The 15,400-nt window shown below is 37.8% G+C and overlaps 1 protein-coding gene across 1 annotated transcript in view; it reads right to left on the bottom strand.

Moving 5' to 3' along the window:
* The window catches only part of LOC110462016 (disks large homolog 5-like), a gene marked incomplete at its 3' end in the record, with an annotated part of 193,122 nt that overhangs the window by 29,725 nt on the left and 147,997 nt on the right, over nt 1–15,400 (bottom strand). Inside the window, exons 17-20 of the mRNA XM_021515790.1 lie at nt 11,038–11,140; nt 4,942–5,158; nt 1,545–1,756; nt 110–151 (exon numbers count right to left, since the gene is read on the bottom strand). Coding sequence (XP_021371465.1) covers nt 110–151; nt 1,545–1,756; nt 4,942–5,158; nt 11,038–11,140 — 574 coding nt within the window. The remainder of the gene's footprint in view (nt 1–109; nt 152–1,544; nt 1,757–4,941; nt 5,159–11,037; nt 11,141–15,400) is intronic.

The raw sequence follows: 15,400 nt of genomic DNA, 5'->3' as shown, positions 1-15,400 counted from the left end.
TTTGTTTTACAGTGTAACATTGACTTGTTTTACAGTGTAACATTGGTTTGTTTTACTGTGTAACATTGACTTGTTTTACAGTGTAACATTGATTTGTTTCAGTACTTACACTCTTTTCGATCTACTTTTGTGTAGGCATAAAGGGATACATCTAAAATAAAAACAAATTGTTATCAGATTAAACTAGAACACTGACAGGTCTTTGTAGGCCTCATCATGTCCTGTAACCAACATCATACATTTTTTGTAACAGCGACCTTTACATTAGAAAGTTTTTAACTCATATTAGACATCTAAATATCTCCGTGTATCACCATGTGAAATTTCACATCATTTGTTAAAAAACTAACCAGGTACATCATTTGTTATAAAACTGACCAGGTACATCATTTGTTATAAAACAGACCAGGTTCATCATTTGTTATAAAACTGACCAGGTACATCATTTGTTATTAAACTAACCAGGTACATCATTTGTTATAAAACTAACCAGGTACACATCATTTGTTATAAAACTAACCAGGTACACATCATTTGTTATTAAACTAACCAGGTACATCATTTGTTATTAAACTAAACAGTAAATGGACCTTGAGGGTTTATTCTATCAAAAGTAAACATGCACAATTAAGGACCAAGGAAAACCTACAGAACAAATTTGAGAAAGATCTTTAAAGTATTTTCTGAGCAATAGCGAAAACAAACATTCACAGTCAAATATCAAAAAACCCTTGACAGCCATTTTGTTTATCTGAACCATCTCAAAATTGAACATGCTTAATAACAGACTAAGAGGAACCTACATATGCAATTTAAGAAGGATCCCTCAAGTCCTTCCTGAAAAATGACAATAACAAACCTTCACTGTCAAAATCCAAGTTGGCCATTTTGTTTACCCGAGCTGTCTCAAAATTCACCATGCACAATTGGAGACCAAGGGGAACCTACACATGAAATTTGAGAAAGATCCCTCATGTACTTACTGAGAAATAGCGATAACAAACATTCACTGTCAAAATCAAAGAGGACTGCCCGTGGGCTATTTTCTTTTATCGAGCTGTCTCAAAATAATGAAACATGCACAACAAGAGACCAAGGGGAACCTACATATCAAATTTAAGAAAGATCACTCAAGTGCTTCCTCAAAGATTGCGATAACAAACATTCATTGTCAAAATCCAAGATGGACGCCCATGGACAATTTTCTTTTTATCGAGCTGTCTCTAAATTAAACATTCACAACTAACAACCAAGCGATACATATATATCAAATTTGAGAAAGATCCCTCCAGTTCTTACTAAGAAATAGCGATAACAAGAATTGTTTAAGGTCCACGGACCACAGGCGACAAGCGATTTGAAAACCCCACCATCAGTCAGCAACCATCATAAAAATGTGTTCAATCCAAAAATCCAAGAAATAGGAGTAATTGTTTACATGACAGACTGAAGGGCGTACAGACAATAGGTGAAAAGCTACTTAAAAAGGCCACCATCTGATGATAGTGGGCTAAAAATCATGGGAGATCCTGTATATACTTAACCATCTAGCATTGGCACAGACTCGCTAGTGAGTGGAGCATCTGAGGCACTAAACTCTCTACTGTCTTTGGAATTATTTCGCTTATGTCGGCGCCGGAAAAAGCTTCGCCGTGCAGTTCCTGATCCCCTGCGAGTTGTGCCTTTGAGTTCATCCAAGTCCTGCAGACTAAGGCTGCCAGAATGACTTCGCCGCAGCATAAAGTCATCCTCAAGTCTACAATGGTAAATATACAGACTACTATCCTCAGGTCTACAATGGTAAATATATAGACTACTATCCTCAAGTCTACAATGGTAAACATACAGACTACTATCCTCAGGTCTTCAAAGGTAAATATACAGACTTCTATCCTCAAGTCTACAATGGTAAATATCCAGACTACTATCCTCAAGTCTACAATGGTAAACATAGAGACTACTATCCTCAGGTCTACAATGATTAACATACAGACTACTATCCGCAGGTCTACAATGGTAAATATACAGACTACTATCCTGAAGTCTACAATGGTAAATATACAGACTACTATCCACAGGTCTACAATGATAAACAGACAGACTACTATCCTCCGGTCTACAATGGTAAATATACAGACTACTATCCTCAGGTCTACAATGGTAAATATATAGACTACTATCCTCAAGTCTACAATGATAAACATATGCATACATACTACTATCCTCAAGTCTACAATGGTAAACATACAGACTACTATCCTCAGGGCTACAATGGTAAATAGACAGACTACTATCCTCAAGTCTACAATGATAAACATATGCATACATACTACTATCCTCAAGTCTACAATGGTAAACATACAGACTACTATCCTCAGATCTACAATGGTAAATATACAGACTACTATCCTCAGGTCTACAATGGTAAATATATAGACTACTATCCTCAAGTCTACAATGATAAACATATGCATACAGACTACTATCCTCAGGTCTACAATGGTAAATATATAGACTACTATCCTCAAGTCTACAATGGTAAACATACAGACTACTATCCTCAGATCTACAATGGTAAATATACAGACTACTATCCTCAGGGCTACAATGGTAAATAGACAGACTACTATCCTCAAGTCTACAATGATAAACATATGCATACATACTACTATCCTCAAGTCTACAATGGTAAACATACAGACTACTATCCTCAGGGCTACAATGGTAAATAGACAGACTACTATCCTCAAGTCTACAATGATAAACATATGCATACATACTACTATCCTCAAGTCTACAATGGTAAACATAGAGACTACTATCCTCAGGTCTACAATGATTAACATACAGACTACTATCCGCAGGTCTACAATGGTAAATATACAGACTACTATCCTCAGGTCTACAATGGTAAATATACTGACTACTATCCTCAAGTCTACAATGGTAAATATAAAGACTACTATCCTCAGGTCTACAATGATAAACAGACAGACTACTATCCTCCGGTCTACAATGGTAAATATACAGACTACTATCCTCAGGTCTACAATGATAATCATATGCATACAGACTACTATCCTCAGGTCTACAATGGTAAACATACAGACTACTATCCTCAGATCTACAATGGTAAATATACAGACTACTATCCTCAGGTCTACAATGGTAAACATACAGACTACTATCCTCAGGTCTACAATGATAAACATACAGACTACTATCCTCAGGTCTACAATGGTAAATATATAGACTACTATCCTCAAGTCTACAATGGTAAACATACAGACTACTATCCTCAGGTCTTCAAAGGTAAATATACAGACTTCTATCCTCAAGTCTACAATGGTAAATATCCAGACTACTATCCTCAAGTCTACAATGGTAAACATACAGACTACTATCCTCAGATCTACAATGGTAAATATACAGACTACTATCCTCAAGTCTACAATGATAAACATATGCATACAGACTACTATCCTCAAGTCTACAATGGTAAACATATCTATTAGACTATATAATTGCATTATCATTTTTAAGTATACCTGATCATGATTTAAGCTGTTGTTTTCCTTATTAAGGTATTCATGTATAATGAAGTTGGCAAACATCAGCTAACAATGGGAAACTTCGTAATGTTGGAATTCCCCCTGATCATGACGTCATTTTCGGTATGAGTTACCGCCCTTTGGGGAAACCCCGATTGTAAACAAATGGCGACTGTTTGTTACTTGCACGACCGTTTTAAGAAAATCTCGTCCAAGTTACTGTCAAGGGATTTGAAGTGTTTATAATTATTATTACAGCGGTGTTAAAGGGGAAGGGATTTGTGAAAATAGAGATTGTCTTCTTTTTAACATCATGAAGCTAGGTAGACATGCAGAACGTTCTGGGTGGAATGATAAGTGTTTTGTCCTGTTTAGTTGTGTATGGTTAATTTAATATAATTTGAAGTTTTTCTTATGTCTCCCTTACCTTTTTTTTGCAATAAGACTCGTTAGATTTCTACGTGGTTGACCAAATCGACAAAACATAAGCGGGCTAATATATCATTATTTTTCGAAATTGACATAGGAAGAGATTGATGTATTCATATATTTGTTTTGTTAGATGATGTAACAAGACAATCATGGTACTTTGAGCACATTACTTTCAATTATTTGATGTCAAGACAACTTACTGTGACACTTCAACTATCGTAAAATGGACAAAATTGGTCAAACTTGAGGGGGGGGGGGGGGGGGGGGGGGGGCCTAACTATACATTTTTTTGAAAATTCAGAGGGTAAAATTTTGATTTATTACGTTTTTTGCATTGTATAGAGATTTTTCAAGAAATTAAATTTGGTTTTTCATCTATATCTGATATAATTTGTTGTACAAATAATTTTTTCCACCATTTACCATGGAAAATGGAATACATGAATTTGAATTTCACGGCAATATTGAATATAAATAAATGCAATTTTTATTTTTGTGTATTTCTGGAAAGAGTTATTTTTTTCATATTTGTAATCTTCAATGTTTGAACAATTTGTCGGTATATAAAAGTAAATGGTTTGCAAAAAGTGAATAAAATCATAACTGTCTGCATATAGAAGGTTTTTGTCATTTTATTGGACTTCGAACAGAAAGTGGCCCCAGTGGTGTGTACTGATAAAATGCATCAAAACTGGAAAAATATGCTGTAAAAGTTCATAAAAATTTGGGAAATACTTCTCTCGCGTGTGTTGAAAATAGATTTATTTTTTTCACTTCCCAAAAAATGTGTATTATACATGGAATACCTTAAGTCCAGATAATGTCTTTATAATCATGTCAATTCTACTATAACTGGATAAAATACTACAATTCATTCTAAAGTAAATATTTCTAAAATAAACAGGACATTTTTCAACCAAAAATAAATCTTTTAGGTCTTTATTTTGAGTGCACTAACCTTTCTTTGCTGGGAATGGTGCCAGATTTGATTTTGTTGCAGTCATCATCGACCAGCCAGCCAAACCAACAGCCTGCCACACCCCTATACATTGTATTCTCTACCATCAGCACATTATCTTTGTAGAAACTTAATTCTCCTTCATTCTCTGCAGGACGGTCAAAATGAGCACGCACATAGAATAGGTCACCTGGTTGATCTTGGATCTGGTAGTATTCTTCAACACAAACAACCAGGTTTAACTATACACATAATTATTTTCTGTATACAGTATAATTGTAAACACACTTCCTTGGTGTATACAGTATAATTGTAAATACACTTCCTGTATACAGTATAACTGTACATACGCTTCTTGTATACAATATAAATGAACATACACTTCCTGTAAACAGTATAACTGTATAAACACTTCCTGTATACAGTATAACTGTACATACTCCTACTATATACAGTATAACTGTAAATACACTTCCTGTATACAGTATAACTGTACATACTCCTACTGTATACAGTATAACTGTAAATACATTTCCTGTATACAGTATAACTGTATATACACTTACTGTATACAGTATAACTGTACATACACTTCCTGTATACAGTATAACTGTACATATACTTCCTGTATACAGTATAACTGTACATACACTTACTGTATACAGTATAACTGTAAATACATTTCCTGTATAAAGTATAACTGTAAATACAATTCCTGTATACAGTATTACTGTACATTCATTCCTGTATACATTATAACTGTACATAAACTTCACATACACAGTATTACTGTACATACATTCCTGTATACAGTACAATTCTACATACACTTCCTGTAATCAGTACAACTCAACATACACTTCCTGTATACAGTACAACTCAACATACACTTCCTGTATACAGTATAACTGTACATACACTTTCTGTATACAGTATAACTGTTCATACTCCTACTGTATGCAGTATAACTGTAAATACACTTCCTGTTTACATTCAAACTGTACATAACTTGCTGTTTACAGTACAACTCTACATACACTTCCTGAATACAGTATAACTGTATGTACAGATTAATTCGACAGATACTTCCTGTATACATTATAACTGTACACACACTTCCTGTATACAGTATAACTGTTAATACACTTCCTGTATACAGTCCAATTCTATATACACTTCCTGTATACAGTATAACTGTACATACATTTCCTGTAAACAATATAACTGTAAATACTCTTCCTGTATACAATATAACTGTAAATACACACTTCCTGTATACAGTATAACTGTACATACACTTCCTGTATACAGTATAACTATATATACACTTCCTGTATAAGGTATAACTGTACATGCACTTACTGTATACATTATAACTCTACATACACTTCCTGTATACACTACAAGACGGCCTGATTCCCTCACCTGAATATTTAAGCAGTCATAGCACAATATTCTCATTAAATATGATATTGCACTAAAAATATTTCCCTCGCAAACTTTGTTGGCTCCATCTGTTGAAACTATTCTATGCTTTTTGATTCTTCTTCAGAAGTTGCTTGACATATTTTTCCTGTGACCTTGTAAGTAGGTCAATGTCATTTTTCTTCTAAAATTGGTTAGCACTATTCCAAAAAGCTACCAGCCAAATATTATAATTTTATGCCTTTTAATTCTTCATCAGAAGAAGTTTGAACCGTTTGACATATTTGTTATGCTGTGACCTTGAAAGTAAGTCAAGGTCATTTTCATTTGCAAACTTTTTTTTGGCTCTTTCCCAGGAAAAACCAACCAAATATTAAGGTTCTATACCTTCCAGTTCTTCAGCAGAAGTTGTTCTAAGCATTAGACATATGACTCCTGTGACCTTAAAAGTAGGTCAAGGTCATTTTCATTCGCAAACCTCGTTGGGCTCTTTCCCAGGAAATAACCAACCAAATATTAAGGTTCTATACCCTCCAGTTCTTCAGAAGAAGTCGTTTGAAGTATTTCACATATCTGCCTCATGTGACCTTAAAAGTAGGTCAAGGTCATTTTCATTCTCAAACTTTGTTGGGGTCTTTCCCAGGAAGCTACAAGCCAAATATTCAGGTTCTTTCAGTTCTTCAGAAGAAGTCGTTTTAAGCATTATACATATCTGACTCCTGTGACCTTGAAAGAAGGTCAAGGTCATTTTCGTTTTCAAACTTTGTTGGACTCTATCCCAGGAAGCCACCAGCCAAATATAAAGATTCTATACCTTTCAGTTCTTCAGAAGAAGTTCTTTGAAGCATTTGACATATTTGACACCTATGACCTTGAAAGTACATCAAACTAATTTTCATTCTCAAACTTTGTTGGGCTTTATCCCAGGAAGCCACCAGCCAAATATAAAGATTCTATGCCTTTCAGTTCTTCAGAAAAAGTCTTTTGAAGTGTTTGACACATTTGACTCCTGTGACCTTGAAAGTAGGTCAAGGTCATTTTCATTCTCAAACTTTGTTGGGCTCCATCCCAGAAAGCCATCAGCCGAATATGAAGATTCTATACCTTTCAATTCTTCTTCATACGTCGTTTGAAGTTTTTGACATATTTGACCCCTGTGACCTTGAAAGTAGGTCAAGGTCATTTTAGTTCTCAAAGTTTGTTGGGCTCTATCCCAGGAAGCCACCAGCTAAATATAAAGATTCTATACCTTTCAGTTCTTCAGAAGAAGTCCTTTGAAGCATTTGACATATTTGACACCTGTGACCTTGAAAGTACATCAAACTAATTTTCATTCTCAAACTTTGTTGGGCTCTATCCCAGGAAGCCACCAGCCAAATATAAAGATTCCATACCTTTCAGTTCTTCAGAAGAAGTTGTTTGAAGTGTTTGACACATTTGACTCCTGTGACCTTGAAAGTAGGTCAAGGTCATTTTCATTCTCAAACTTTGTTGGGCTCCATCCCAGAAAGCCATCAGCCAAATATGAAGATTCTATACCTTTCAATTCCTCTTCATACGTCGTTTGAAGTTTTTGACATATTTGACCCCTGTGACCTTGAAAGTAGGTCAAGGTCATTTTAGTTCTCATAGTTTGTCTGGCTCCTACCAACAAAGCTTTCAGCCAAATATCATGACTCTAGGCCTGTCCATTCTTCAGAAGAAGTTGTTTAAAGGAAAAGTTGACGGACGAGGACGGACTGACAGACGCCAGACGCCGCACCATGACATATTGCTCACTTGCCCTACGGGCAGATGAGCTAATAACTGTACATACACTTCCTGTATACAGTATAACTATATATACACTTACTGTATACATTATAACTGTAAATACACTTCATGTATACAGTACAAGAGGCCCAGAGGGCCTGTATCGCTCACCTGGATACCAAAGCAATCATGGCAAAATATTCTCCGAATGAGATCAAGGGAATATGCCAGACCCCAAGGCCACTCCTTGTAGCATATCTGTATTAGATTTTTCATGCCCAGCAATTTTATGTATTGTTATGGGGTGGGGATCTCAACAGTTTCCAAGCTTTGACTCAGAAACTAGGTCCCTAGGGTTGTGGCCAAACCCCAGGATCAATTCTAATATCATGACTGCATTTGTCTCTTTTTGCCCAGCATTTGTACATATAGTTTTGGGGTGGGGATCTCAACCGTTTCAAAGTTATGACTCAGGGGTTAAGTCTCCAAGGGTGGGGCAGTCCCCAAGGCCATCCTGGAAGCATATGTGCAATCATCTCTTTATACTCAGCAAATGTATATACCGTTATAGGGTGGGGATCTCAACTGTTTCCAAGCTTGACTAACAAACTAGGTCCCTTGGGGTTCGGTCAGACCGTAGGGTCTATTCTGATATCATGACTGCATTCGTCTTTTTATGCCCAACATTTGTATATATAGTTTTGGGGTGGGGATCTCAACAGTTTTAAAGTTATGGCCCAGGGACTATGTCTCCAAGGGTGGGGCCAGACCCTATAGCAATCCTTGAAGCAAATGTGCATTCTTCTCTTTATACTCAGCAATTGTATACCATGGTTATATGGTGGGGATCTCAACCATTTCCAAGTAATACACTTTTTTTTAACCCCACCCCTTAGCCAGGGGGGTCAGCCCCACCATTTGTACAATTTTGAATCCCTGCCTCCCATGAATGCTTCCGACCAAATATGATCAATATCCATGGCATATTTCTACAGAAGTCGTAGATTGAACCCTTTTGGCCCTGCCCCTCAGCACNACCATTTGTACAATTTTGAATCTCCACCACCTAGGGATGCTTCCAGTCAAATATGGTTGATATCCATATCTCAGTTCCAGAGAAGAAGTCGCTGAAAGCAGTATAGCCAAATTGTCCCCTTTTTGCCCCGCCCCTCAGCCCCCTGGGGGGGTCAGCCCCATCATTTGTACAATTTTGTATCCCCATCACTTACNGCCCCACCATTTGTACAATTTTGAATCCCTGCCTCCCATGAATGCTTCCGACCAAATATGATCAATATCCATGGCATATTTCTACAGAAGTCGTAGATTGAACCCTTTTGGCCCTGCCCCTCAGCACCTGGGGGGTCAACCCCATCATTTGTACAATTTTGAATCCCCACCACCTAGGGATGCTTCCAGTCAAATTTAGTTGAATTCCAATCAGTGGTTAAGAAGAAGAAGTCGTTTAAAGAAATTGTTGACGTACGGACCGACGGACGGACGACGGACGCAATGGTATGGCATAAGCTCACCTTGGTCCTTCAGGACCAGGTGAGCTAAAAATGATTCTGACATAGATTAATATTGCATTAATGTATATCAATTTCATAAATGCTGAAATTGTGTAAAATTAATTATCTATAAACAATTAAAAATTGACATTTAATAATAAAACCATATACACATAGTAATTGCATGTAAGAGTTATCGCTCTTGAAAAACTTCACAGAAGTGAAATAGGTAGCCGGTTTCCTGAAGTACAGAAAAATGGACACATGTGACTCGTTGAATTAATGCCTGGATTGCTTTGAAATACTTTAGCATGGAAAGAACACACTGTTCTGTCAATAAACAACATACAATATTCATCAGTTTAATATTAAACATTTGAATATGCGGAAATTGTGATACTGTCTCCCTCCATTGGGTTTTCAACTAGGGATGTACTTCCTATTTCCGCTAAGCAATACACTCCTATGACCTTAACGTACTTTATATCATACAGTAAAACCATACATTAACTTCATTTAAACGGTACAGTAAAACCATACTTTAACTTTCTTTATACCATACAGTAAAACCTTACATTAACTTCCTTTAAATCATACAGTAAAACCATTCATAAACTTCCTTTATATCATACAATAAAACCATACATTAACTTTCTTTATACCATACAGTAAAACCATTTATTTACATACTTTATACCATACAGTAAAACCATACATTAACGTACTTTATACCATACACTAAAACCATACATTAACTTTCTTTATACCATACACTAAAACCATACATTAACTTCCTTTACATCATACAGTAAAACCATTCATTAACTTTCTTCATACCATACACTAAAACCATACATTAACTTTCTTTATACAGTACAGTAAAACCATACATTAACTTTCTTTATACCATACAGTAAAACCATACGTTAACATCCTTTATATCATACAGTAAAACCATACATTAAATTCCTTTATATCATAAAACTGTATAATTTTTTGGTCAGTTCTGAGAGAATGTTGGAAAACATAGGTAATATATATATGAACTTTTTTATTTTACAACAATTATGAAACAAGTTATATCAACTTATATTAATCACTCTTGTTGGCCCAGATGTTAGCGTGCATGGGGTCTTAATGTGGGAGGAAACAGGAATACTCAAGAGAGATCCCACATGGTCGGGCAGGTGACCCTATACCTTTTCACATCCTATTAGGGAATCGAACCCCAGTTGCCTCGGTGAAAGACAAGTACACTATCCACTGCGCCACCCGACCACCTGGGCCACCCGACCACCATCATAGCTAGGACACATATGGTAGTTTTTAATCATAAATGGGATCCTAGCTTTATTGAAGAATAGCCAGGATGTGAGAATACTCCTGGGTCAACAGTAATTATACCTACTTTCTGGATTGTACTGAACCTTCAATCCCACCGCCAGACAGGACTTGGAAATCTCAGTGGATGCAAATTCTGCCGTCACTGAGGAGAAGTCTACCCCGTTGTACTGCAAATAAAAAGGAGAAAACCAAGTCAAAATGGAAAGGTCGGGCTCTTCAGGAAGCAACATCACATAGTTTATTCCAATAAATACTGTGGTGAATATGTGAAGACATGAATAAAAGGCTGAAGAAGAGTTGTTATTCTGGACCATTTTTAGAGGGAAGTAACAATATATACCTCACAAAGGCAATGACCAATGTCAGCCAAAATGATTATTTAAAACAGTTGAAACAAGAGGCCCAATGGGCCTGCATCGCTCACCTGGTATTAATCTCACACTTGTAATCTTAAAAGTGGACTAAAATACAGCTACAGGCAGAATATCAGTGTTTGATTCATAAGAACCTATTAAAAGATTTAAACATATGACACCTGTGACCTTGAATGTCGAACAAGGACATCAGGTTGAAAGTGGATCAAGGTCATTCATTTGATTAAACTTGGTAGTCCTTCATCCCAGCATGCTACAGGCCTAATTTCAGTACCCTGGGCCTTTTGGTTATTGAGAAGAAGTTTGTTGAAGATTTTAAAACATTTGACCCCTGTGACCTTGAAAGCTGGTCAAGGTCATTCATTTGAACAAACTTGGTAGCCCTTCATCCCAGCATGCTACAGGCCCAATATAAGTACCCTGGGCCTTTTGGTTATTGAGAAGAAGTTGTTTGAAGATTTTAAGACATCTGACCCCATTGACCTTGAAAGTGGGTCAAGGTCATTCATTTGAACAAATTTGGTAGCCCTTCATCCCAGCATGATACAGGCCTAATATCAGTACCCTGGGCCTTTCGGTTATTGAGAAGAAGTTGTTTGAAGATTTTATGACATTTGACCCCTGTGACCTATAAAGTTGGTCAAGGTCATTCATTTGAACAAACTTGGTAGCACTTCATCCCAGCATGCTACAGGCCCAATTTCAGTACCCTGGGCCTTTTGGTTATTGAGAAGAAGTTGTTTTAAGATTTTAAGACATTTGATCTCTTTATGCCCAACAATTGTATATATAGTTTGGGGGTGGGGATCTTAACCGTTTCAAAGTTATGACCCAGGGGTTAAGTCTCCAAGGGTGGAGCAGACTCTGGAATCAATTCTAATATCATGACTGCATTCGTCTCTTTATGCCCAGCATTTGTATATACAGATATGGGGTGGGGATCTCAACCGTTTCAAAGTTATGACCCAGGGACTATGTCTCCAAGGGTGGGGCCAGACCCCTGGACAATCCTGGAAACATATGTGCATTCTTCTCTTCATTCTCAGCAATTGTATATATGGTGAAAGGGTAGGGATCTCAACCATTTCCAAGCAATAAACTATTTTTGGCCCCACCCTTTAGCCAAGGGGGTCAGCACCACTACTTGTACAATTTGAATCCCTGCCTCCCATGAATGCTTCCAACCAAATATGATTGATATCCAGTGCATAGTTCTACAGAAGAAGTAATTTATAGCAATATAGCCAAATTACCCTATTTGGCCACCCCCCAGTCCCCTAGGGGGTCAGCCCCACCATTTGTACAATTTTGAATCCCCACCTCTCATTAATGCATCTGACCAAATATGATTGATATCCAGCGCATAGTTCTACAGAAGAAGTCATTTTATCAATTTAGCCAAATTGCCCCCTTTTGGCCCTGCCCCTCAGCCCCCGGGGGTGTCAGCCCCACCATTTGTACAATTTTGAATACCCACTACCTAGGGATGCTTCCAGTAAAATATGGTTGATATCCATCTCTTAGTTCCAGAGGAGAAGTCGCTTAAAGCAATATAGACTAATTGATCCCTTTTGGACCCGCCCCTCAACCCCCTGGGGGGTCAGCCCCACCATTTGTACAATTTTGAATCCACACCACTAAGGGATGCTTCCAGTCAAATATGGTTGATATCCATCTCTTAGTTCCAGAGGAGAAGTCGCTTAAAGCAATATAGACTAATTGATCCCTTTTGGCCCCGCCCCTCAACCCCCTGGGGGGTCAGCCCCACCATTTGTACAATTTTGAATCCACACCACTAAGGGATGCTTCCAGTCAAATATGGTTGATGTCCATTGCACGGTTCTACAGAAGAAGTCATTTATAGCAATATAGCGAAATTGTCCCCTTTTGGCTCCGCCCCTCAGCCCCCTTGGGGGTCAGCCCCACCAATAGAACAATCTTTAATCCCCGCCTCCCATGAAAGCTTCTGACCAAAAATGTTTGATATCCATTGCACAGCAATATTGTCTCCTTTTAGCCCCGCCCTGCCCCTCAGCCACCTGGGGGGTTAACCCTACCATTTGTACAATTTTGAATCCCCACCACCTAGTGATGTTTCCAGTCAAATTTAGATTAATTCCAATCAGTGGGTAAGAAGAACAAGAGGCCCAGAGGGCCTGTATCGCTCACCTGAATATGTTTAAAATAATTGGTATGAAGTAGGTGCTGTAAGTGCATATGAAATTTCAGAAAGATCCATCCAGTACTTGAGATATAGCGAGAACAAACTTCAAACAGATCCCCACCCCTATGCAACCTAGGGGGGTCATCCCCACCAATTATACAAAATTGAGTCCCCTTGACCCAAGAATGCTCCAGACTAAATAAGGATAAAATCCCATAATCCCAATGGTCGAAGAAGGATTTTTAAAGTTTTACCTCTATTTCTCCTATTGGGCAAAATCTTCCATTTATAAATTTTCAATTCCCTTTGCCCAAAGATTCTCTAGAACAAGTTTATTAGGTTAAAATCCCTTCAACGGTACAGAAGGAGAAGGATCTTTAATGTTTTCTTCTATTTTCCCACTCATAGGCCCCAAAGAATGGGGTCCACATACCTCAATTTAAACAAAATTGATTCTTTTGTCCCTAAGCATGGTGCGCACTGCATTTTGTTTAAATCCCTTCACTTGTATAGTAGGAGAAAAAAAATCCTCTATTTCCCCTATTGGGCCACACCCTCAGTTTATACAAACTTGAGTCTCCTTTGTCCAAAGATGTTCTAGGATAAATTGGGTCAAAATCCTTCTATTGGTTGAGAGGAAGAAGATTTTTTAAAGATTTACCTATTTTCCCCCTATTTGGCCTTGCCCCTCTGGCCCCCAGGGGGACGATACCCTCTGTTTATACAAAACTGAGAACCCTTTGGCCAATGATCCTCCAGACCAAATTTGGTCAAAATCCCTTCATCGGTACAAAAGGAGAAGGATCTTTGATGTTTTCCTCTATTTCCCCTAATGGGCCCCACCCATCTGCCCCTAGAAGGGGGCCCACACACCTCAGTTTATACAAAATTGATTTTTTTGTCCCTAATCATGCTTCAGACTGCATTTGGTTTAAATCCCTTCACTGTTATAGCAGGAGTAAAACAATCTCATTACTTCATAACCCAATCTCCTTACTTCATAACCCAATCTCTAAAACAAGAGGCCCAGAGGGCCTGTATCTCTCACCTGAATATAATTTGTGTAATTGGTATGAAGTAAAGATATAGCACTCCATGGTAGGTGCTGTAAGTACATATGAAATTTCAGAAAGATCCATCCAGTACTTGAGATATAGAGAACAAACTTCAAACAGAGCCCCACCCCTATGCCCCTACGGGAGTCATACCCACCAATTATACCAAATTGAGTCACCGTCACCCAAGGATGCTCCAGACTAAATAAGGATAAAATCCCATAATCCCGATGGTCGGAGAAGGATTTTAAAGGTTTTAGCTCTATTTCTCCTATTTGGCCCCGCTCTTCTGCCCCCTTCGGAGACCACACCTACTGCTAATACAAAATTGAGTCCCCTTGGCCCAAGAATGCTCCAAACTAAATTAGGATAAAATCTCTTAATCCCTATGGTAGAAGAAGGATTTTAAAGGTTTTACATCTATTTTCCCTATTGGGCCCCGCCTCTCTGCCTACATGGGGGTCAGACACACCGTTTATACAAAATTGGTTCCCTTTCACCCAAGAATGCTTCAGACCAAATATGGAACAAATCCTTTCATTCCTACAGAAGTAGAAGGATTTTAAAGAATTTACTATGTGTTCCCTATTGGGCCCAGCCCCTCAGGTCCCTCCGGGGCTAGACCCCTGGTTTATACAAAATTGGTTCCCCTTTTCCCAAGGATGCTTCAGACCAAATATGGAACAAATCCTTTCATTCCTGCAGAAAAAAAAGGATTTTAAAGAATTTGCTATTCTTAAGCACTTCCTAACCCAATCTCCCTACTTCAAAACCCAATCTTTCTACTTCATAACCCAATCTCCTTACTTCAAAACCCAATCTCCTTACTTCGTG

Source organism: Mizuhopecten yessoensis, unplaced genomic scaffold, assembly GCF_002113885.1.
Source record: "Mizuhopecten yessoensis strain PY_sf001 unplaced genomic scaffold, ASM211388v2 scaffold1411, whole genome shotgun sequence".
Lineage (NCBI taxonomy): Eukaryota > Metazoa > Mollusca > Bivalvia > Pectinida > Pectinidae > Mizuhopecten > Mizuhopecten yessoensis.
Note: the sequence above shows the minus strand (reverse complement) of the source record. Positions and strands in the feature narration are given on the sequence as shown.